This window comes from Pipra filicauda, unplaced genomic scaffold (assembly GCF_003945595.2).
Source record: "Pipra filicauda isolate LSUMZ 115617 unplaced genomic scaffold, ASM394559v2 scaffold25_size4600443_pilon, whole genome shotgun sequence".
NCBI lineage: Eukaryota > Metazoa > Chordata > Aves > Passeriformes > Pipridae > Pipra > Pipra filicauda.
The window spans coordinates 27,882-50,565 of NW_024104376.1; the positions used below are offsets into that span (position 1 = coordinate 27,882).

General features: G+C 39.9%; 1 protein-coding gene and 1 long non-coding RNA gene across 2 annotated transcripts; one reads left to right on the top strand and one right to left on the bottom strand.

The window, feature by feature from the left end:
• Nucleotides 1–6,345: 6,345 nt before the first annotated feature.
• On the bottom strand, nt 6,346–11,130 carry LOC120323428. Its single transcript, XR_005563843.1, has 2 exons — nt 11,052–11,130; nt 6,346–6,558 (listed from the first exon to the last, which is right to left on the bottom strand). It is a non-coding gene; the product is annotated as an uncharacterized LOC120323428 (long non-coding RNA).
• On the top strand, nt 10,722–21,682 carry MAL2 (mal, T cell differentiation protein 2). Its single transcript, XM_027726971.2, has 4 exons — nt 10,722–11,082; nt 13,225–13,395; nt 17,385–17,543; nt 19,790–21,682. The coding sequence occupies exons 1-4, from the start codon at nt 10,948–10,950 to the stop codon at nt 19,868–19,870; spliced, it is 546 nt and encodes a 181-aa protein (XP_027582772.1). The 5' UTR covers nt 10,722–10,947; the 3' UTR covers nt 19,871–21,682.
• Nucleotides 21,683–22,684: the final 1,002 nt, after the last annotated feature.

The following is a 22,684-nucleotide window of genomic DNA, read 5'->3' on the forward strand; positions in this document are numbered from 1 at the left end:
ATAATCCCTTCTCACAAGCTCCTGGCTGTGCTCCCTCTAGCACAGTCCAGATGCTGTTACCATCTCTGCTGCCAGGGCACTTTGATGCATGAGGAGCGTGCTCTCTGCCAGGACTCTCCAGAGCCTTTGCAGTAAAGCCAGTCAGCCCCAGTATGTATTGATGCAAGGGCTCAGCATTCCCAGGTGACAGAAACTTTCATTTGTCCTTGCTGAATTTCATAAGGTTCCTCTTGGCCCATTCCTCCAGCCTGCCTAGGTTCCTCTGTACGGTAGCACTGCCCACAGCATATTCACTGTTCCCTCCAATTTGGTGCCATCTGCAAATCTGAGGAAAGTGGACTTCATCACCTCCTCAAGGCAACTGGTGAAGATGTTAAACAGGATCTTTCTAGCATCTAGATCTCTGTGGTACTCTACTAGAAAACCAGGTAAATGTTCTCAGGGTAGAGAACAACTCATTTAACCATCCTCTTTTGAACCAAATCATCCACAGACCACAAAATTCTAACTCAGATGTAAGAATATTGTTGGAGACAATGTCAAAAGCCTTGCTAAATTTGAGGTAATGACATCCACTTCTCTCCCCTCATCCATAGATCCAGTCATAGAATCATAAATACAATCAGGTGGTCAGGCATGATTTACCCTTGGTAGATCTATGGTGATTGTTTCCAATCACCTTCTTCATATGCCCAGAAATGTGCTTCAAGAGGACCCATTCCTAAAGTTCCAAGGGGACCGAGGTGATGTTGATCATTTTACAGTTCCCCAGATTGTCTTTGGCCTTTTTGAAGAAGGGTGCAACATTTATCTATTTGCAGTTATTAAGAACCTTCTATTACCTCCATTACTCTTCTGATTTGATAGAGTGACTCTGCAGAGACATCTAATCAGTTTTTTTGGCACCTTGGACCACTCCATGGTCCATGTGCTCCCATGGAGTTTTCTCGTCAAACTCTCTCAAGTAATCCCTGGCTAAACACTTTAAGTTCTCTTCGGACCCTTTCCCTAAGCACAGAGGAATGGGATATTTTGGTGGTAAAGATGGCAAATAAACTTCAGAACATCTCCATTCTATCCGTGTCTGCCGTCACTGCGTCCCCTCCTCCATTCAGCAATAGTTCCACGTATTCTTGCTCAGGCTTTTTATACTAATACAGCAGTGGAAACTCTTCTTGCTCTGCTTCCCATGTAAGTCTCAACTGCATTTAGGCTACCCCTACAAACTCAGGCAATGTTTCTAAATTATTCCATTGTAGCCTGTCCTTGCTTCCATCCCCTCTACACTCCCTTTTTGTATTGGATCTCCACCAAGCTCCATGTTTAGCCACTCCAATCTCCTGACACATTTGCTTGTGGATATACAGTGAATACAAGACATCTCCTTAAGATCTTGCTACATCATAGGAGGAATACTTCAGCACACTTCCTGCTCTTTCTCAGTCAGCCAGGAATTTATGATCTTCTATATTCTGACGACTGTCACTTGACTCAGTGCAAGCATTATCATCCTGTTCTCCCAGGCTCATAACACACATATGGCAAGGATACCTATGGTAAATATAATGTTTTAAAAACTAATTATAATAAAAATTATCACAGAATCAATATACCCCATTAAGAATACATTTTCCTCAAGCATTTTAAACAATCTCACACGGGCAGTTCCAATTCTTTCTTTCTTTCTGCTTCTTTCACTGCCTTTAATCACTTTTCTAAAAAAACAATTTAGCACCTAGAGCAATGAAATGACACATTCTTGACCATAGCCACAAGAATATGTAGGCATCTCTATTTAGTTCCACATACAGTCTTAAATAGTATATTGCAGTTGTAGTTCAGCTGACTGAAATGGTTAATGAGATGTAATTTGACACCAAATATGATAATAAAAATAGTAAATGTCTCACAGAGAGAGGGATTACCATAGTTATTTGGAAAGCATTGCTCTAGATTGTCTTGATTTAATAAGGTTGCACAGGTACAGAAGCTGCAAATTGATATTTCTTTTTTCCCTCTCTTTTTTGTCATTTATTGAAGTCACATGTAACCTACTCACGTGGGGAAAAAAGAATGAGCAAGATCAAAGCAGTAGCTTCATCTGGGTTTCTTTTATGCTTGTGTGGTAAGGAAGAACAGCAAATTGTAAAAGAATTGTCTGCCTACCTGCTGCATACAGCGCGCCCGACTGCAGACTCGGGGCCCCACCCCCTCCTGGCCTGGAAAGGTTTCTCCACGCGGATCTTTCAACATAGGGAGGAAAAGTTTCACTTGATTGTCGTTATGTGGGTGGGACCAGTAACTCTCGTCACTCTGTTTTGCCGGCAGCAGCAACAGCCTACCGAAGTACAGTGGCTAACCACACAAAACTCCATGCCTGGGAAGTGTGGGTGGACACGTGCATTTCTGAGTTCTGAATCCCTAAGGCCCTTAGTGGTATACCTCAGCACCCTCAGTGCTATACCCGTGCTTAAATCCCATGGAGGGATTGCACTTGCCTAATCAAGTGCAGATCTGCAGGTGCTGAGCTGTAAAGGGACTGTAGCTTCTCACTGGGTGTGATGCAGTGCATCACAGGTGCATCTGCAGAGCCATTACCTTCACAGACAGTGCAAATCCATTATATATCTTCTCTTTTGTCACATTTGTCTTTTCTCATGTGCTTTACAAAATAGACGTAACTTTATAAAAGTAGCCAGATGCCAATCATTACTTGGATTTTATTGATGCAGACATAGTTCAATCTTTAAGAGTATAACAAATAAAAGTAATGTCTTTTTGGAAACAGATTTCAGTCATGAATACCCTGTTCATTTTCTTCCCTTACTAGATGTTTCAAGCTTTTGCTATGTTACTAACCCCTCAGCAGTGAATTGTCTAGCAAGAGATGCTAATTTTCCTAACTTCATACAATAGAAGTCTTTATAACAGTTACCCCATGACAGTCCCTGAGCACGTCAAGCACTCTACTCTCTGGAAGATGAAAGTAGTCACAATGATGATCATTCAGTAAAAGGCTAAGTAAAATAGTGCAGAAAAATGTGAATACAGAGTTGGCAGATGCTTAGCATGTGAACTGATCAATTTATTTCCCCCTGTGAGACAGTTTCTAGGTCTTGAAAATGCTTTAAAGTTTGTCAGAGGAAATCTAAAGGGTTGTCAGTATGTCCAACAAGAAATTTCATTTTAACAGCTCAGGAATACCAGAGCTTTCTGCAAGCTCACATATGCAAGAGAGAGCTTTCTCAGGACCTGAAGAGGCAGAAATACATTTTTTGCAAAACCAAGGACAAAGCAGAACACAAATGATTCATATGATCTATTTCCAGATACGTACTTTAGTACTAAACAAATTGTTCCTCAAATGCAGCCATTTCTTTCCTGTTTGTAGTGGGGGGTCTAGCCAGGTAACTAGAGATACACAGAGGCACTTGGTCAGCTGAATCCCAGTGTGCTTGCTTTCACTGTGCACCAGAAACTCAAAAAGGCTTCAAGCAAGTTAAGTATTTCTTTTTGAGTATAGCTAGATGTAGAAATGTATGAACAAAACATTAGTCCTGTACAACAAATTACATCTTCAAAGTACCCTATAAACCCTAACTACACAGCAGTTAGACTATGCTACTAGTAAAATAAGGCACAGAATACTGACTGACCTATTTATTCTTTTGCTATTATGTAAAATTAATGAGCTGTGTTTTTTGACCACTGATTCATCCTTCTTCCAAATACCTGTGGATTAAAATTTAAGCTACTTAAATAGCTCCACAAAACTACTGGTAGGCAGAAAATGGCAAGGCCACTCAAGTGTTTGAAATGCACTGCTGTAAACGCTACAAAGGATATGTGAACATAAGGTCCCATTCCAAATCAGATTCCAGGGTAGAAGAATAATTTTGTTTAAAGGTGCAAGAAAGCTGCTGTTTAAAGTTTGTTTGGTTTTATTTATTAATTACTGTCTTGTAAATAAATTACAAAATTTTCCTGGTAGCCAGTCCACTGTCCCTTTCTCTCCCCTCATCCATCACCTCTGAGAACAAGTCCACTGTGAGGAGTTGTAGTGAATGAAAACACCCACTACATAAGAAAAGCATGTGCAAGAAGTGGAAAGATGTAAGGAAACAAAGCACAAAGACATTAATGAATACAAGAAACCATCAGGAACTGCAAATGAAATAAAATATTCATTTTCTGTTTGAGTAAATTCTGTGGTTGTCTCATTTAAAATCATGGAGGGAAATTGAGACAGTTGGTCTTTAACTTATTTTTCATAGTCTAAACCACATCTTAGCAGACTGTGTCTCAGTATCAGCACAACATGAACCACCTCATCTTCCTTAATGATTTGTAAACTAAACCTGCTAGTAGAACTACAGTTTGTTTTCTATCCAGAAATTGCATACATACTGTGTGTAACACTTATTTCTTCATGAAGGACGCCAGGCCAACAGGAATGCAGTTTAACTGGTTTAGGATTTATGAAAGAAAGGAAAGAAAAAAAAATCAAACCTGTTTGCTTCCCTGTGAATCAGAACCTACTTGATCAAATGTTTAAACTTACCAAAACATTGTGAAAGAATCTGGGCCTGGGTTCAGTAGGAACTAAGTAGCTGAGACAGGCCTAAGAAACATATTCATAGTAATTCCATGAAATAAAGATATTGTTCTCATGTGTTCTATTAACTTCTCATGTGGCTTCAGCACTTGGTGAATCAGAAGCAGCTACTATTTGGAACTTGCCATCAGTATCAGGGCTGTTTTTCAGAGGATGTAAGCACATCAGTGGGAAGTATTTCTCAATCTGATGTCAGAAGATCAACCATTAGAAACAGGGTTCCTGTTCTGTAAGTGGCATCCAGCTCCTGAAAACACCTGGGTGTCCTAGGGAGTAATCATTGCAGAGGACAGACAAACTCATAATAAGCTCATAACTCTAAAGTTCAAGGTTACAGAACACGTATTTCTGCTTAATCTAAGTAAGGAAAATGAGAAAAATGCTAATATATTGTGACCCATTCATCTCAGTTGAGACTCTTGGAGTCCTCTGGGATGTAAAACACCGTAAACGTCACTCAAGAAAATACACTCCAGATAGCATTTTCCCTAAAATCACCTATACATAAGAATGTTAAAATACCTCTTTACGAACAATTTGAATTTCATAATGAAATCAATATTCTTCCACTACAAACAAATAACTGTGATAATTTAATTTTTCCCTTTGCTTATGGGCATGGCAGTAGAGTGTCTAAAGATTCAGAAGCATGGCTCAGACCACCAGAAGGCTTCTAGAAGCTGCATCAGCATTTCTTGTCTAAAAGAAAAATTCTAATAATGGCTTTCCATCTATGATCTTAAAAGAGAAAAAACATCCAATGTACTGTACATTCTATGAAGAAGATAGAACACGGTGGTGTATCTGATTCACAAGTTTTGTGTTCATTTTTAAACTGTCCTTTTGTACTGAAATTAATTAATTTCAGCATAAACCTAATCAACCAAAGAGAAACAAGGAACAGTTTTGCCTTGGTCTGAACCACTCTGTACCCTCATTTTCATTGGGTTTGATGCAAAGGAGGTAGAGGGAAACCACGGCTGGGGGAATGGGATCCCTTAATTAGGCAGCAGCTCAGTTACACTGGCTTATGTGCAGTTTGAACTACCACGAGGAAGTTTGTGAACACCAGAGGCACTGGATGCTTGGAGGCTGGAGGCTTGGAGACAGTTTTGAAATGATGCTTAGTCAGTAAAAGGATTACAGGTCTGTCAGTAATTTGGTAGCAGAAGAGCTCCATCTCAGCCTTATAACTCCAGTAGTTACTGTAAGTAAAAACATGTGTCAGTAGAATAAGACGCTGCTGTTTTAAGCAAACTGAAACTAACTACAAATATATATTATATATCCTTTAAAGATGCCCATACTTACATACAAATAGCTCTTTACCATCCTATTAACAGTCATCAGATAGGTCCTAATTATTTTAACACTGATAAATCCTTCTTATTTACAACTAAATAAATTCAGAGTGCTTTGAAATCTATGGATTCACTGCTTTTGCAGCAGCATTTTTATGCTATATTAAACCATTACAGTGCTTTTTTATACAACCCTATTTTAATGTCTCCCTGCTTCTCCTTCCTGAATTCATTCATCACAAAATAAAGTCACCATTGTCTTTTGCTTAATTATCCTTTGCCATCTATTGGATTTTTAGCCAGGAATTTGCTCAATAAAACAAACAGTCCCCAAAAGGTAAACAAACTCCAACTGAGGAAAAAGGTGACTTTCTGTCAGTACTGATAGTTCATCAAAACAATAGATACATACTCATGAGCAACAACAGATAAGATCAGAGGTCAACACATTATGAGTAAAGATTAGTAGATCAAGCCTTGAGTGATGACAGAGTGAGAAGAGACCCACGCTACCAGCAGTACCAATGGCATGGTGCTGTGCTGCGTCCTGCACTGGCAGCATTTAGCAAATCCTCCTGCCTGTGCTGCTGAACGTGAGTTCCTCTGCGACTGGCTGGACTGGTCCTCTTTTACATCATGAAGCTGGAGGGGGACAGGGAAAAAAACAAAGCATTAAGTATTGCTGCTGTGCAGTCCGTCTGCTGGTTTCCCTGGGCAATTCTATCATAAACAATCAGTGTCATTTACTAATCTCATCTGCAAGAATGTTATGCTCCCAGTTTGTACCTCTGAGACTTCCACATTCCCTTCTGGGGATGATCCATGCAAAACGTTTTTCCTGCTGGGTCACCTATGACAAGAGCAGCACATTGACTTCTGGAGACATTTTCCCACTAGGTAACTTTGCTCTGCTCTGCCATGTCCCTCTCTACACACCCCGCCTCCTGCACCATGCCAGTTCAGGATCCTCCTCTCTACTACAATGAGATTTTGCATTTTTACCTTTGCTGCACCCTTACACATCTAAAAGGAGTTCCTCAAAGTAAACTAAAGGAGAATCCGCCCTTTGACTGTACCTTAAACTACACTGCTAGAGAACAGCAGTGCCATCAAGTCAAACAAATTAGGTGCTGGCAACGTTAGGAACATGGAAATGATGTTATAGGAACAGTCAGAGACCTCAGTCCGTTCTCTGTAACACCAGCTTACTCCACCAAGGAGGGCCCCTGGCTCAATGCCAGACCCCCAGCTGTGTGGTGCCTGTGTGAAGGGACCCTCAAATGCCCTTAACCAGCCAGCTAAGGATTCCCAGCTTTAAAGGGCATTCTTAGACTGTAGAGAGCCAAAGTAGCCAGGTCAATGCCTTTCATCCCAAAGCTGTGGGCACAGAAGACACTTCTGTGGGAAGAGGTCATATCCAGAGTACCACCGCAGGCTTATGAACCAGCCAGAAATTACTGCTTGGAGCAGCTGTGAGACTGCTTTAAGCTACTGTAGGGACTGGTTTGGTAACCAGCCATCCCTGGGACTGGTGGGCCAAACAGGTGGCACATTTATCTTAACCTGCCCTCTGCAGCACCCATCCCAAGCTCAGTTTAACTGGATGAAGTGAGAGATTTCAACAATTATTTTTCCCTTAGTGTAATGATTCGAAAAGGGGCACCATGCATTCACAAGCCTGGCCCTGCCTGCTAGAAATAAAAACTGTTGCACTGCCTCCCAAGAAACCTCAATAGTGTAGTGGTATTTGCACACTAATTCATAATATGCATAGGTCCAACCATGACTCTCAAGTTCTGTTACCACTGAGTAAATACACTACACAAATGATGCAAAAGGGTTTCCTTATCACTCATCTTATGCAAACCAGTTTTATGCCTATTTAATTTCACTGGCTAAAGGGGAATGACTCCAGAGTTTGTACCAGTATGAGATCAGAATCCTGCATGCAATTTCACGGAGCATGTTAAATTAATTAATCCATTAAAAAAACAGTCTGCATTTTATACGATCAGCCTCAGGTTTTCTATTTTTGATATGTAACTAATTATGGGATTAAGAGAGTCTGTGTTCTTTCTTAAGAAAGAGCAGCTTTGAAAATCTAAAAGAAACACAGATGACTTTTGGGGGCAACTTCCTCCAGAAAAAGAAAGTTTCTGGAATAAAGAAGCAGATCTTAATACTATCTAATCCTAATACTTTCTTAGCTCTGCTCTGGCTTGAGGAAATCTGTTTGTGTGTAAACATAGCCATAGGAGAATAGAGCTACTCTCATTTATTGGTTTTTTTTTTTATTTTTCATCCCTTTGGCCATTTTGGCAGACCACCCTTGTGCACACTGCAACATGGGACGTGAGATTACATCTCTTCCTGAAGTGCTTTTGATAACATACTCCGGTAAGGTGTTAAGGACCATGAATTCTTACACTGACATTACTTTCACCTATTACTCTAGTATCCTTACTAATATTCAGCTTTTCGATAAGTGTCATGCCACACATTACAAAAGGTAGCCTGAATTTTGCTGCATAGGACTGCTGTATAAGTAATTTTCATATCCTTACTGCATTTTTCTAATGGTTGATCACTTGAGGGAGAATTACAGTATTCCAAAACAGATATTTTAATTTCTATATATAAGATATCTACATATTACATCACTGTACATGGAACTCAAATCATCAATTATTTTGCATAATCTAAAATTGTTAGCAACTGGTTTTGTAGTTCTATGACAATGCCAACTTTGTGTTAGGCTGCTAGAAGCATAACAACATGAAGGGGAAAGAGTTTGGATTTTATGTTATAGCCATTTAGGAGCAGTTTTTAGTCCTTGTGGTTATATAGACAGACCTTCCGTGGCACAGTGAATCAATATACTTCTGTCTACTTGTTGACTCTGGTGGACTTGAAGCAGCGTCATTAGTTTACCTTGTAACATGCCAAGATGCAATTAGTTACATAAAAATGCTATTAAAAAGCAGTCCAACACAAACATGTGCTTTTGCCATGGAAATTTAAAAATGCAATCCTGACACTAATCCCTTAAAGAATCCAGATCTTTAAAGATTCAAACAGGTCACGAATCAGTATAAAAGCAATCCCTTATGGTGCTGTAGTGCATCCTGCCTGAACACAGTAAAAATATTTTAAACAGTCAATTTCATTTAAATTATTATGATTCAGGGAAAAGCCCTGCCAAAAATCTACTCAGCATACCTATACCTCCCAGTGAAATTTAGACTTTATTGTAAAAACCTACTAAAATTCTAGAAAAGAAGTGTTAAAAAGAATGTGCAGACTAAAAGGAATGGTATTTATAAGCAAGAATCATTAGTAAAATCCAGTGCTGCTGGAGTTCACACAGATTAATTGCACAGCTGGATAATAACACTGGAGATGTTTATGACCAAGTGTTATTTGTACTTCCTTTGTATAAGATAAGGACAACCACAGTTCTCCTTCTGAATCATAAACTGATCAACCCAGCTTTCCGCCCACTGAGATTTCTCCCTCTGCAGGGCAGTCTCAACAGATTTAGGGCCAGACTGTGAAACTACTTGGACATATGGTCTTCAGAATGCAACCCCAAGAACAAACCACCTACACCTAATCACTTAGGCACAAGTCTGAACCCCATTCCTTTCCAAAACACGCACAAATCAGGTCCTGTAGGCATACACCTCCAGAGCCCAAGTCCTTTCCTGAAGATAAATGGATGGGACACAAGGTTCACTTTTAAAATAGGTCTAGAGGAAATATTATCTTATTCAGTAACTGATGGGGTAAAGCACTTAGAAAAGAGGGAAGACTGGGCTCAGCGCCTTCCTCAGCCTAATGGGGATTCAGTCCCACATCTCCTACTTAAGTGCAAGAGGCATCCAGCTACAACAGGCATGCGGATGAAGAGTGTAAAATAAAGAATGCAAACTGTTGTTTCTTTCTCCTTTAGAAGCCACAATTTCAAAGCCAAGCAGCTTTTACTGCATTTTAAAAGCATCACAAACCTATTTATGTACTAGGTATAGTAGAAACATGGATGAGTCGTGTTTACTGGAGTCAACTGCTCTCCACCTGGAGCTTGGATTGGGGTGGGGAAGACAGGCATTCAGGCTGTGGCATTTCTTGTCATGACAAAGGCACATCCCAGAAACATCATGCATCTAAACATAAAGGAATATAGTCCTAACACCCGAGCTAGCTCAACTTCTAGAGCTGCTGCTACACTTGCATGAAACCTTCTTAAAATGTAATCTGTAAAATCGCAGCTATATGTGTTGTGGATAAACACCCAGAAACACTGCACAGTTTAACACTGGGGTGAAACAGTGCTCAGTCATCCCATAGTCAGGACACTTAATCCTAAACCAGTCTGGGAGAAATAACAAAACTGCTGCTTAGTGCCACATCCTTCATCTAGGGAAGATGTTTATACAAAGAAACATAAGAAAAAATGCATTATAAGTGGTCTGGGGAACGTGTGCCTTTCTAGACCCTTCCCCACCCAAAACTTTTACAAACAAACATTTTCTATTACTTTTAAGAAACTGTGCATAGTTGAGCCAGTCTGAACGAAAAGAAGATACACACGAAATGTTTTCAGTATTTTGAATGGGCAATGTTCCTTTCTAAAGGTTCCTTTAAAAAAAAAAAAAAAAGAAAAAAAAGAAAAATGCCACCTCGTAATTTCGAAGCCCCAAATATCTGTAACCAGAAGGTAAATAACAACCTTTTGCAAGCCGGCATTAGGAAATCACGGACTGATTCAGGACTTATGAATGCGGAGCGCTGCGCTCCCGGGGAAGCCGGACAAGCACCGGTCGGGCACGGCCCAGCCCCAGGTCGGGTGCCCGGCACGGCGGGGCCGCCCTCCCAGCCCCGGGCGAGGCGGGGCGGTGCCGGCCCGGGGCGGGCGGGGGGCGGGAGGAGGCGCGGACCGACCCGCCCTCACCTGCCCCCGCCCCCTCGCCCACCTGGCCACAGCTCGGGCGGCCCCGCCGCGCTCGGCACCGCACCCGCCGCCGCGGCAGCATGTTGCCCAGGGCAGCCTCGTCCATGCCGCCGCCTCCCAACCCCTCTCCCTACTTCCCGCCTGCCCGGGTCACGCTGCCCTCCGGCCTGGAGATCCTGCGCACCTTCTCGGGAGCCGTCATCTTCCTGGAGATCGTGAGTGCACGGGGGAGTTCGGGGAGGGGGGAAGTGGCCACCGCCTTCCCGCGCTCTTCCCTGCCCTCCGCGCCCGCGGCCCCCCCGTTCCCCGGGGCGGCCGAGCAGCGGCTCCGCGCCGCCCGCGCTCCTCACCTGCCATTTTGTGAGCGGGGCAGGTGCGGGGGCCGGGCCGGGCCGGGGGGAGAGCGGGACCCGGCCCCAGCGGGTCCGCTCACCTCGGCCCCGCCGAGATGGTTTTCGCGGGGTTGTTTGAGCTGTCGAGGACTGTAAGCCACTCAGTGACCCAGACCCAAAATCGCACCGTGGAGTTACACCGGGTTTTTCCTGCGCGCGTGCGTTACTGGTCCTGTGCAGACTCCTACAAGTGTGTTTAGTGTCATGTATGTGTAAGTCCTCGCTGGTGTACACGGGGCTGAGACCTTTGAGCTAAGGCCGTGTATGAGGCTCTGCAGTGCCCTTGTACTGATAAGTAAGAGGGAAAAAAAAAACCCCACGGTAGAACTGATTTTATTAACTTTTTTTTTTTTTTTTTTCTCGGGATCAGAGCAGAATGCTGCTTGTGAGCTGGGTCCCGCCCCACAAGCTATAAAACTCCGCCTGAGCAAGGAGCTCAAAACACAAGTCCAGGCACTAAATCAGGCCCTGAGTCAGTAGGAACAAAAGGTTAATTAGGTTGGCCCACCTATTGTATATCTGACAGCTGAGCTGAAGTGGACAGGTGTGGTGTGAAATAACACAATAGTGAGTGCTGAGATTAGCAGTCTCTACAGTATATTTCTAAATTTATTTTTAAAGAACCCTGCAAGTTTGCACATTCAAAATACTGAAAACATTTCACGTGACTCAGTTTTTTTTGTTTAACAGACACTTTCTGATATCCCTTCTGCTTCCTAACTGCCCATCACTATCTGCTCACTGAGTAACAGACTTGCACCTGCAGTTTTGTGAAACTAGAGAAAGTTTGGTTCTTCACAGCAGCTAAAAAAGGAACCCCAGAGAACAACTTGAACGCTAATACATAAACCCTTGGGAGCTTTGAACTGAGACTTACAATGCATCTTTACATATGTGCTGCTGCAAAGTAACATGAGAGAGGAACCAACTAATTTTATAGCAGACATTATTTAAAAGGTATCTCTCATCCAACCTTGATACAAAAGGAAGTTCTCTGAATCTGAAAATGTAACCTCTGACTTCCTGGTTGTAAATCTGTAGAATTTAAACAGGAGAGAAGTAACTTGCTTGGAAATTGATTGTGGTTGTCACTATTCAGCAGGTTGGATTATGAAGTTAAATCTTTCTGTAATAAATGAACATACTTCAGGTGACAATTGTGATTTACTCCATTTATCCTTTTTTTATTAAGAGGCAGGATTTGCAGGAAGAAATAGTAGCCTTCCTTACACCAAGAGTTGATTAAACCAGGGAAGTCATAGAGTACATAAATTCTCCATCAGTCCATCATAGCACAGTGTCCCTCTCACTCATTCGCTGTGATCAGTATGCTGAAATGAAAATTGGCAGTACTGAATTCTTCCTCAAGTTATGATGATTCTGGAAAGCTGTATATTTTTCTAATCTTTACAACATAATTTACAACATGCCTTATTGTGTATTCTAGTTTTCTCTTTCACTTTATTGCTTAATGTGTTCTCTTTCAGTTTGTTATTACAAATACATTGAAAAAGAGAAGTAGTTTCATCTTTTCTGTATCTCATCTGATTAGGACTACTAAATTAAATAGTATGAGATTGAATCAAAAGCTGAAGTATGTCCTTCTCATGCCAGTTTTAGTATATGTAGATAGATTTGCTTCACATTTCTTATATTTTCCTCAAAATGAGAGTAAGGGTAGAATTTTCAGCAGCAGCAGGAGCACACAAATCACTTGGGTTTGTAAATCCCATTTTCAAGACTATTTTAAGAACTTTGAAGAATTTCAGAGTGGCTTTGTCCTACCACCACTTAGTGCCTATCATTTCTGAGAAGAGGACTTGGCTTTCTGAGTAGTTTGGAAGTGTTTCCTCTTGGTTCCTAAGAGTAATCTGATGATGTGTCATGTGTGATATCAGTTCTTAGGCAGAAATGACTGAATAAAAGTTCTCTCTCAGTTCATCCTCTGTATTCCTTCCCTTGCAGCTTTTTGGAACAATAGTCTGGATTTTGGTCGCTTCTACCCAAGTTCCGCTGCCACTGCTGCAGGGATGGGTCATGTTTGTAGCAGTGACTGCATGGTTCCTGTCCATTGTGTTCCTCTCTGTGTTCCTCTTCGGCTATGCAAATAGAATTGCTGTCAACTGGAACCAGGCGGTAAGATTTTTTCTTTATTTAAGGGTTCCCTTTGTTTTATAAACTGATAATGATCTAATGAGAAGTGCTGATCCAAAGTCTTAATGACTGGCCTTCTGTATCAGTGGAAAGTTTTTCAAAACGGAAGAATTCAAAACTGGAAAAAGAATAGGGTTACAAAGATGACAGAGGAAATACAGGACCTGTTTTATGATGGAGGTTGAAGGAGCTTTCAAAACTGAAGGAATATACTTGTCCTCTATGAGCACATAAAATGCATGAGCAGCAGGAAGAGGACTAGTTTAACAAGGCATGACAACAAATTGGTTTAAATGGCCAGAAATTGTTGTGGACTGGTAATCAGAAAATACTTTCTGGTATTAAAGAAGTGGTAGTAACACCCTGTGAATAATGGGACATAGAAAGATACATCTAATATTGTAAAGGAAGGGATGCATTTGTGAACATTCTGTGTGATGGGATTGTCTGAGATTCCACAGACTGGACTTCAGTACCCAGAAGGTCCCCTCCAGTTCCTAAGAAAGTCTATGGGTGACTTTTGGGCTGATTCCTTAAAACTAGGGCAGCAATGCTGAGTGGCTGTTAGACCTTAGGTGGTCAAAGACAGAATAACCTGCAGGATGATATAGCTTCTTATTAGGAGACTTAACGTTCGTCTGGTGAGACTACAGATATAATTATACTCTGCTCAACTTTTCCTCATTGTGAAGACAAAACCTGATTCTTGCTGTAATCGATTATTGTGGCTTGTGCCAGCAGTTCTCACAAGACTGTACCTTCCTATTAAAAAAGGGAAGTTGTTTGCTCTGGTTTTGTGAACCATATGGATACCTCAGGTTATTGACTGCTAATTTATGTGCTCCTTTTTTGTAATTAACTGTTTTTACTTTGAGTTTTTAGTACTCAAATAGTTGAGCATGAGATGATATCACACTCTTTTATATTACTGGAAGTGAGTAAAAAGGGATGGCAAAACTGTGATCAGAATGGAAGTTTTAAAAAAATCTAAAAGGATTACAACCTCTAAAACACTAAAGTATGGCTGTCTGTAATTGCTGATCACCTTCACCTTCCTCCTACATGGCTTAGTTTTCCTGTTGACACTTTCCTTGATGACAGCTAGAATAGCATACTTCAGTATCAACATTTGTGGAATCTGTTCAGGTTATTCACCGACAATCCCTTAAAACAAAAGGTCTTTAAAGCAAATCATAGAGCTTCATGAGTTTGGAGCTCAGATAACTTCAAAGCCTATCAGTGATAACAGACTGGATTCTATTAAAAAAAAACTTTAGCACTGTGAGTACACAAACATACAGCATCAGCTTTCCAGCACAATACAGGCAGTAATTAGGCTAATAATGAGTTACAATCACAGAGACCTTTACAGGGATTTATGCTGCAACGTCCTCACAAATTATGATGCAACAAAGCCCTTGAGCATGTGCATAACTGAAGTAAATTAATAGTGTCCTGGGTTTCATTGAAACTGTTTGCCAGTTTACAGTCATGCATCTATTTAAGAGTTGCTGGGTAAAGACAAAGCTTTCTATAGATTGAAAATGCTATACAAATTTCATCTTATGACAATTGTGTGTGTGTTACACCTTGGCTACTTGATACTGGCAGTGATTTGTTGTACTGTTCATTTTGTCCCCTTGCATATAATAAATGACTGGAAAACTTTCTATGTCAGGAAATTGCTACAAAACTTGTATAAAAGCTGTATCTGTAGCTTCATCTGAAAAGCTGTCATAACTCAGTCAACATCTTAAATAAATGCAGAAAGAATGATTTTATCTCTAACTTGGTAATTAAAACCCAGCCCTTTCCAGCTGTCAACAAAAATAAGACTAGATAGATCATTTGACCACTATTTTCGGGTACCCAAATGTTCAGTAACTTATTGGCACTAAACTCTTTAGCGGCACTTCACAAGGTTTTTTACCTTCTGTTGCAAATAAATAAATAATTACTGGAAACACTAGAATATTTTTGTTACAGTAAATGCAGCTCTGCATTTAGCAATACCTTACGTAGTATAACGGATATATCCGTTAATGCTAATAAAGATATTAAAAAATAAGATGCTACACAGTGGAAAAGATGGACCTTATGGAGCCACATCACTCTGTACATCACTGTATTAAACCAGATGGTATGACAAATACTGTCCTTTGCAACCTGACTCACAACATACTCATTTGCAAAATTAGATGTGAACTAACTTATGCAGATCTGTTAGTATTTTACGAACACTTTGTATGAGGTTCCAATGATTATACAAGTGTGGAGGCAAGGGAGAGTTAGGCACCATGCCAACAATTACTAAAAACCAAAAAACTCTCCCCCATAAGATCTTGGGGTTTTTGGTCACAGAACGTTTTTGGTTCATGTGAACGTGAAGCCTTACTGATGCTACATAGCTTCACTGTCATTGCTTCCAGGAGAAGGAAATTAGAGGGTTTGGCAGGAGAATGAAGGAAATGAAAGAGTTTGTCTTCTGAAAATATCTCTCTTGTATGCAGTCAGTCCTGATCTAAGTGGAATGGGGAACTGTAGTAGCAGCTTCTATTGTAACTTATCAAAACCGATGAGGGTGTGATAAGTAGCTTTAGCTGCTATCAAATATGGAACAAGTCATGGGTTTGAAAAGAAAATGCTTTCAATAAAAAGAAAATCTCACATCTGCCAAGAGACTGCATGTTTCTAAACTGGGAAATGCAGCACTTTGATATTAGGTAAGGATGTCACACAGTAATTTCTAGTGCATATAAATGCTGACTGCTGCTGTGCTGGGCACACATAGTGTACCCTGAGTTCTCACTCTTGACATGCTGGTAGTCCATTGCACTTGAATGAAGTTAAAGTTGATAAAGAATTCATTATACTGGAGATAGACTGTATATCATGGATATCAACATCATCAAAAGCATACATATACTTGTGTGTATTTTAAAAATTGTGTCTGTGGCTTTTGCAGACATGCATAGGTATAGGCACAAAGTACATGTTGTATGGGCTCAGGAATTGAGTGCAGTGCAGATGTCAGTGCAATTTTCAGACTCAACAACAAAAGGAGTTGTCAGAAGAATATTTTAGATGTTTTGAAACTGTACTGGAACATGTCTTAGATCTTGCTGCTGGAACACTGGACTCTGAAATAGAACGTGCAAAGATAGTTGAGCACCAGACCTTTTTCCTGTGTGTCAGTAATAGAACCCTGAAATGAGAGTTAGATGTTTAAACCTTACATTCAGTTAGTATTCGCCACAGAGGAGGGAATAGAGAGGGCCAGGAGAGAAGCATATTTAAAGTAAATCCTAACACCCGTCCTCTCAAATCTCAGGCATTTTATTAGACAGTGTCATGAAGAACTTTTAGATTACTGACTATTGGGTAGAGCCAAGTCAGAGTGAGTTGAGGAAATGCCTCAGGTCTTGTATTCTGATGTTGGGAAGTAAATTTAATCTGTGTCAAGGCTGAGGTGTTTCTGGGCATTCACAGAAGCAAAATTTAAGCACAGAGGGGGCATTTTTTGAGCTTTGGTTATAGCTGAGAAGGGATGTGGGGGGCTGCAAGATCATATTGTACTGCTTGAAATGTGATAAAGTTGGCCTGTATGTCCCTTCTTTTTTATCTAAGCTGTATGAAGGGAGACTTCTGTAAGCTCCAATAGCTTTAAAGTGATCTAAGAGGTCAGCATGTGGACATAAAGATGAGCACATGCCTCTTAATTTGAAAGAATGTAAGGTTTGGAGAGAGAGAGAGCTGCACTTTATCACTAATAATGTTACTGAGTTGCTTATAAGTACAAGCAGCTGTGAAAACATGTTCAGGTTAAGCTCCTGCATGGATTTAACACAGCTTATCTAAAGTTATTGTTATCAGTGCTCGTTTCATGTTTCAGTGTTGGATTTCGTTCGTACTGAGACAGAAGAATTACGTATGGATTGCAGCCCAGACTGATTCTGTTATTTGTTTTTTAGGATTTTATTTTCCATGGGGCTACTTTTGTCTTTTATTTTGGAGCTTTTCTACTCCAAGCAGCAACTACATCTCTGCATCACTTTCCCCGCAAATTCAATTCCACCGCACAAGAGAGGATTCTAACTGGTCATGAATATAACATCAGCATAGCAGCTTCGGTATGTATTTTGTGTATTTGTATCAGGGGAACAGAAATCTGTTGTAAGTCCTTGTAGCCAGCCATTCAACTTGGGAACTTAACAGCAAGATGGAATAGAAAGAGGAACTGTGAGAGAAATGATTGTCTTTGAGAGCAGCAAATAGTGTCTAACAGCAACGTGCAAAAACTATTGGTATAAGCTAATGGGATATCTACTCTTCACTGCGGTGTAGAGTTGCTACTCTTCGCCATAGTTTTTTAAGTATATGATCACTACAGTTTATAATTTTTAGACAAGGTAATGTGTAAAAATGGTGTTGGTTATTTGAAGAAAAAATAACAACTGAGGCTTTATCAAAGAATGAGGTATGAATTTCATGCCTGCGATCAAATTTTCAGTTGCCTTTTTTTTATACCATTTAGATAGTCCTGAATATGCCATGGGAAAATAAAACTTGGACTAGATCTTTGTGAAGCTCCACATACGTACTTATTAAATCAGACATAAAAGTTATGTGTCAGGGCCGTGCTGTCTCTTATGGCAATTATTAGAGTGCTTTTCTTGATAGCCTAAGTTCAGAATGCATCACTGAATCACTGTATCTGCTTATGTGGGCATGCATAGCTGAATCAGAAAATATACCAGGTTCTAGTTTTCTCCCTGGCTGGACTCCTCAGGGGCAAGTAGAGGTATGCCATGTAGGCTTAGCTTAAAGTACTAAAACTAATGCTCTTATTTTTTGTTCCATCCAGAGGGTCTTGCATACCTCAGGGAACAATATATATTTATTAAGCTTCTCAAACCCTCCTCGAGTATCTGTTGTCCTTAAAACTTAAAAGTACATCATAAATTTTACATAGTAAGCACCCTCAGTTCATCTTAAGATAAAAACAGATGAATAGTTTGAAGAGGTGAAGTGGTCACGTCAGTCTCCAAGTCCGGAGTTCCTCACCATTAACCACCTCCCAGTAACACACAAGCACATCTGATTTGTGTGGCCATGTGGCACAAGGACAGAGGTGGTGTCTCATAGCTGTGTCTGAACTAAGGGAGATCTTTATACTAAGCAGGTATCTCAAATTCTACCCTTAAGTGTACCTCTTCAATCCTAGTTTAGTGTGTTCAGATCCCACTGAATATATGGTCACTTAAGTAATTTTGTCTGACAACAGGATACTGGCGACTCCAAGAGACTGTTTCCTCCTTCCGTACTACTTTTTTAAGGAAGAATTCGGTTCTTCAAAGCCCTCAAATACCTGTCAAGATAGGGGAGGAGGAGACTCTTCTGTAACTTGCCTTAGTATCTTCAATTAAGAGATGCTTGAAAATGGCGAATCAGATAACTATAGTCTTTAGTGTCTTTGCATTTTTTGCAAAAGTGTGTATTTAGGAAGTCAGAACACACAGAAAAAAATTTGTAATCCTTTGAAATACTTCATTAAAATGGTCCTGTAAGCTACATGACAAAAAAAATATATAAGGTTGCTAACATTCTGTCTTTTTAAATTACTTTCATATACCATGATTAGAAATATATATGTTCATTTTTTACAGGTGGTATTTCTATGGTGTAGCATCTATTCAAAACTTCAATTGTCAAATTAAGACGTGTATGCAAAGCATTCATGTTATGATTGAATTCGTATCTTCAAAGAGACATAACCCATTATTATGTATTCAGTTTTGTTGTGACATGACCTTCAGTTCAAATCTGTCCAGTTCAGTTCTTGAGCAAGAGCAACTTCCTGGTGTTGTTCCGGAAGTTGTTCTAGTTAGACTGGATACCTGGTCGAGGAGGCCAGACTTAGAGTTCTTTCTGTATTTCTGCAAGTAAAAGAGCTCTGCTATTTAGAGGGATGTCTTCCTAGATGTTTGCTGATGGAGACACTCACTTGGAAACAAATATGAGATTAATGTTTGATCAGTCTAGATAAGAGAAAACTGAAATGCACAGTGTATGTATACATGTTTACTTTGTACCATAACTTTGCAGGAATTCTGTTTAATATTCTATTTCAAAATGTCTTCTGAAGCAATCAAGTGTAAAGTAGTAACATAGGGTAGTAGTAAAATGGGGTTATAACAGAGAAGTTCCTAAAGAGACTTCTAGTGATCCCACACTTATCTTTACCTTAAATGTTTTGGTGGGAGGGGGATAACTTTTAAATAATTTGTGTTTATATATTCATTTAGAATAAAAACAATTGTAGAACAATGTAATGTGTGATTCACTTTTTTCTTTTTTTCCCCTGTTTCTTCTCTAGATTTTTGCCTTTGCAACAGCTGTTTGTTATGGTTTCAGCACAGCCCTGGCATTGAGGAGATGGAGACTAAATAATAGTTGAAGAGAGATTGACACCCATGTGTTTCACTTCAGATCAAATTAAGTGCTACTTGTCTGTTTTACTGTAATTCCAAAAAGACTTTTTTTCTGCTTAAAATCTGTTTTAAATGCAAATAACCCTTAATTAGGATTTCCTCAACAAGTTTCCATCTCTTCCCTTTCTAATATTTACTTTTATTGTGTATACATTTTAAGTGTACTCGTATGGTATTAGGGAGTTCAGAGATAAACAGACATGTCATTAGCAGACAGCAGAACTCTAGTGCTACATCAATAGAGGAAGAAAATGGAAATTAAGCCAAGATGTTGACTGCATAGACAGAAAAAAAGCTTCCCTCTTGTTAAGTCCTGGGATTGGGCCTTAAGTGTCTTGCAGCATTATGGTGCACTCCACACAGGTCCAGCCTTGAGGCTCCTTGTAGAGTCATGGATGTTCTGTGTGCTGCTCTTTGCATGATCAGAGCTGACTTTGAGATATCAACTTAGTATATATGTATTATTAACTTCGATGTACAGAGAATATATTTTAAAATAACCATGCAGTGAAATTTTTTGATACTCTTTTGTAGCCATATCTGGCTGTGGTCATCTGATCCTTGAAGCTTATTACATTCTATACTAGATGAAAACTGTTTGGGACTGACAATCAGTAGTTCATTCGTTTTAGGAACTATTTATCAGATCTATTTATACTGCAAAACAAAACAGTGCATTTGTGTTGTGTGTGTATATACATGGTGTATCTTTGTTTAACAGGAATATTTGCACTGTTTTACTTCCTTAGAGTACAGATTTGTTTTTGTTACTTAAAGTGCTGCATTTGTTGGGTATTGTGTGAGTCAATATCATTTGAATGGAATGTTACCAAATGGTGAATAATGTCTGACCTCAATTCTTGCAGTGTGTTATTTGTTGCATTCTAAACCTGCAGTGTTGTAAAGGTGTTTTTATTTGGACAGATGCCTGTGCAACATCTTACTGAAAGCAGTGGAATGCAAAGCAATCCACCCACTATGGAGTTTGCTTTTCACACGAATGAAGTTTAATTGAGCCTTTCTTGAATATCCTGTTGTATAATGACATGCAATATTTTATATAGATAATTGATTTAGCAAAACTAAACGATAACGTTGTGCTCTGCTCCCTGACACTCACGTCCTTTTGCAGATGGTGAAATTTTTTTTATATTGCTAGCAAATAATTTTTGCTGTTGCGAATAGTGCCAAATAGATAACCTGGGAGAATAAAAGCTCCCTGTCATTCGTAAAACAACTTGTTCACTACATCCTGCCAGTGCACCTGAATATTCTGCAGAGACCAGCAGTGGTTGGTAAGGGAAGACAGGATTTCCTTCATTCCCAGGTGTACTCATTCTCCTTGAGCCAACAACGGTATCTGCCATGGAAGTTGCTTTATCAAACTTGTCAGGGACAAGCATTTCTGAGAGGCAGCCACCCCCAGCAGTGCCCTGCAGTCCCTCCTGACGCAGGATAGGTTCTCATGGGTGACACGGCACTGAGTGGCAGCCCTTCTGACTACGGAACCACTTGGTCATCTGGAATTACTGCAATGGGATGTTTTCCATTATCTGTTTTCTGAATCTTTTTTTCTTCCAAAGATTTTGTACTCTTATCTGATTTTTTTTTTCCTAATTCTCTAATTGCGTTGAGACTTTTTGTGAACATTTTATCTAGAGCCATATACTTTTAAAAATACTTCATATTGTAAAAAATACCTTTACACTGGAGTATATGGATGAAAGTATATAACAAAGACTTATGCTAAGCAGCATTAAAGTTACTTAATATATTTATGGCAGTAGTCTGGTTAATAATTTTGTCTTTGGAAAGTCAAAAAAACTACCTTGCAACTTTGACTCGCTGACGCTAGACATACAAAATTAAGGCTAAGATTTCTTGAGAAGGCACAATTGCATTGGGGCTGGTTTCATATATATATATGTATATACATAGTTTCACAGCTGTTTTGGCATGTGACACTGCGTGAATATTAGTGAGAATAGTAAGGCCGGCTGCAACAACATTTCAGATGGATGCTGATCTTTGGTGTGGTTTCTTCTGTATCCTGCAACCTGGCTGAGCACTGCTCACCACAGACTCTGCATGCCACAACTATGGTCTTGGCAGCCAGCTGGGGTGATGGAGAGCAGATCTTAATATTTTGACTATTAAAACCTACAGAGTATGAATCCCACACCTGGTGTCAATTAAAAAGCTTCCAAAGTTTCGTCAGCATTTGTATCTAACTTCCAAGTTCAAACCTGAGCTGTAAAGGTCATGATTAATGGGTGCTACTCAAGTCTCCCAATCTACTTGTAGAAGTCCAGATAGCAGAGTGTGGTTAGTGTAGAATGGAAACTGTTTGCACAGTGAGGAAAGACTGAACTTTTCCCTCTTAAATATCAAAGGTAAACAAAGGACAGAGAAGAGATAAAGGTAAAAACTACAGTAATGAAGAATGACTTTAACAGCTAAAATGGAGTGAAAGAATGGAATTTTTCTCATAGTATGCACTGTACTTTGAGGAAGATCTAAGGAAAGACACACCAGAACATGCAGTTACATTCTTTAAAAAAAAAAAAAAGGAAAAAAGTCAGTAGTTAATTTGCTATTACTTTGTACTGGGAGGTAAAAAGATAGGTGTGACTCAGAAATGGTATGTGATTGCTGGATATCTGTATGCAGATACTGATATGGGAATAATACGTAATCCTTGTGATAGGTATTATAGATGATATATGCAAGCTGGTTCTAATAAGTCTCACTCTTCCTTGTACAAAAATTCCCCCAAGCCT

What these genes read in the sequence shown, in the direction of transcription:
- MAL2 (XM_027726971.2), top strand. Translation starts at nt 10,948, where the DNA reads ATGTTGCCCAGGGCAGCCTCGTCCATGCCGCCGCCTCCCAACCCCTCT. An exon ending in CTGTCAACTGGAACCAGGCG is followed by an intron (nt 13,396 to 17,384) that starts GTAAGATTTTTT and finishes TTTGTTTTTTAG; the next exon opens with GATTTTATTTTCCATGGGGC. An exon ending in ACATCAGCATAGCAGCTTCG is followed by an intron (nt 17,544 to 19,789) that starts GTATGTATTTTG and finishes TTTCTTCTCTAG; the next exon opens with ATTTTTGCCTTTGCAACAGC.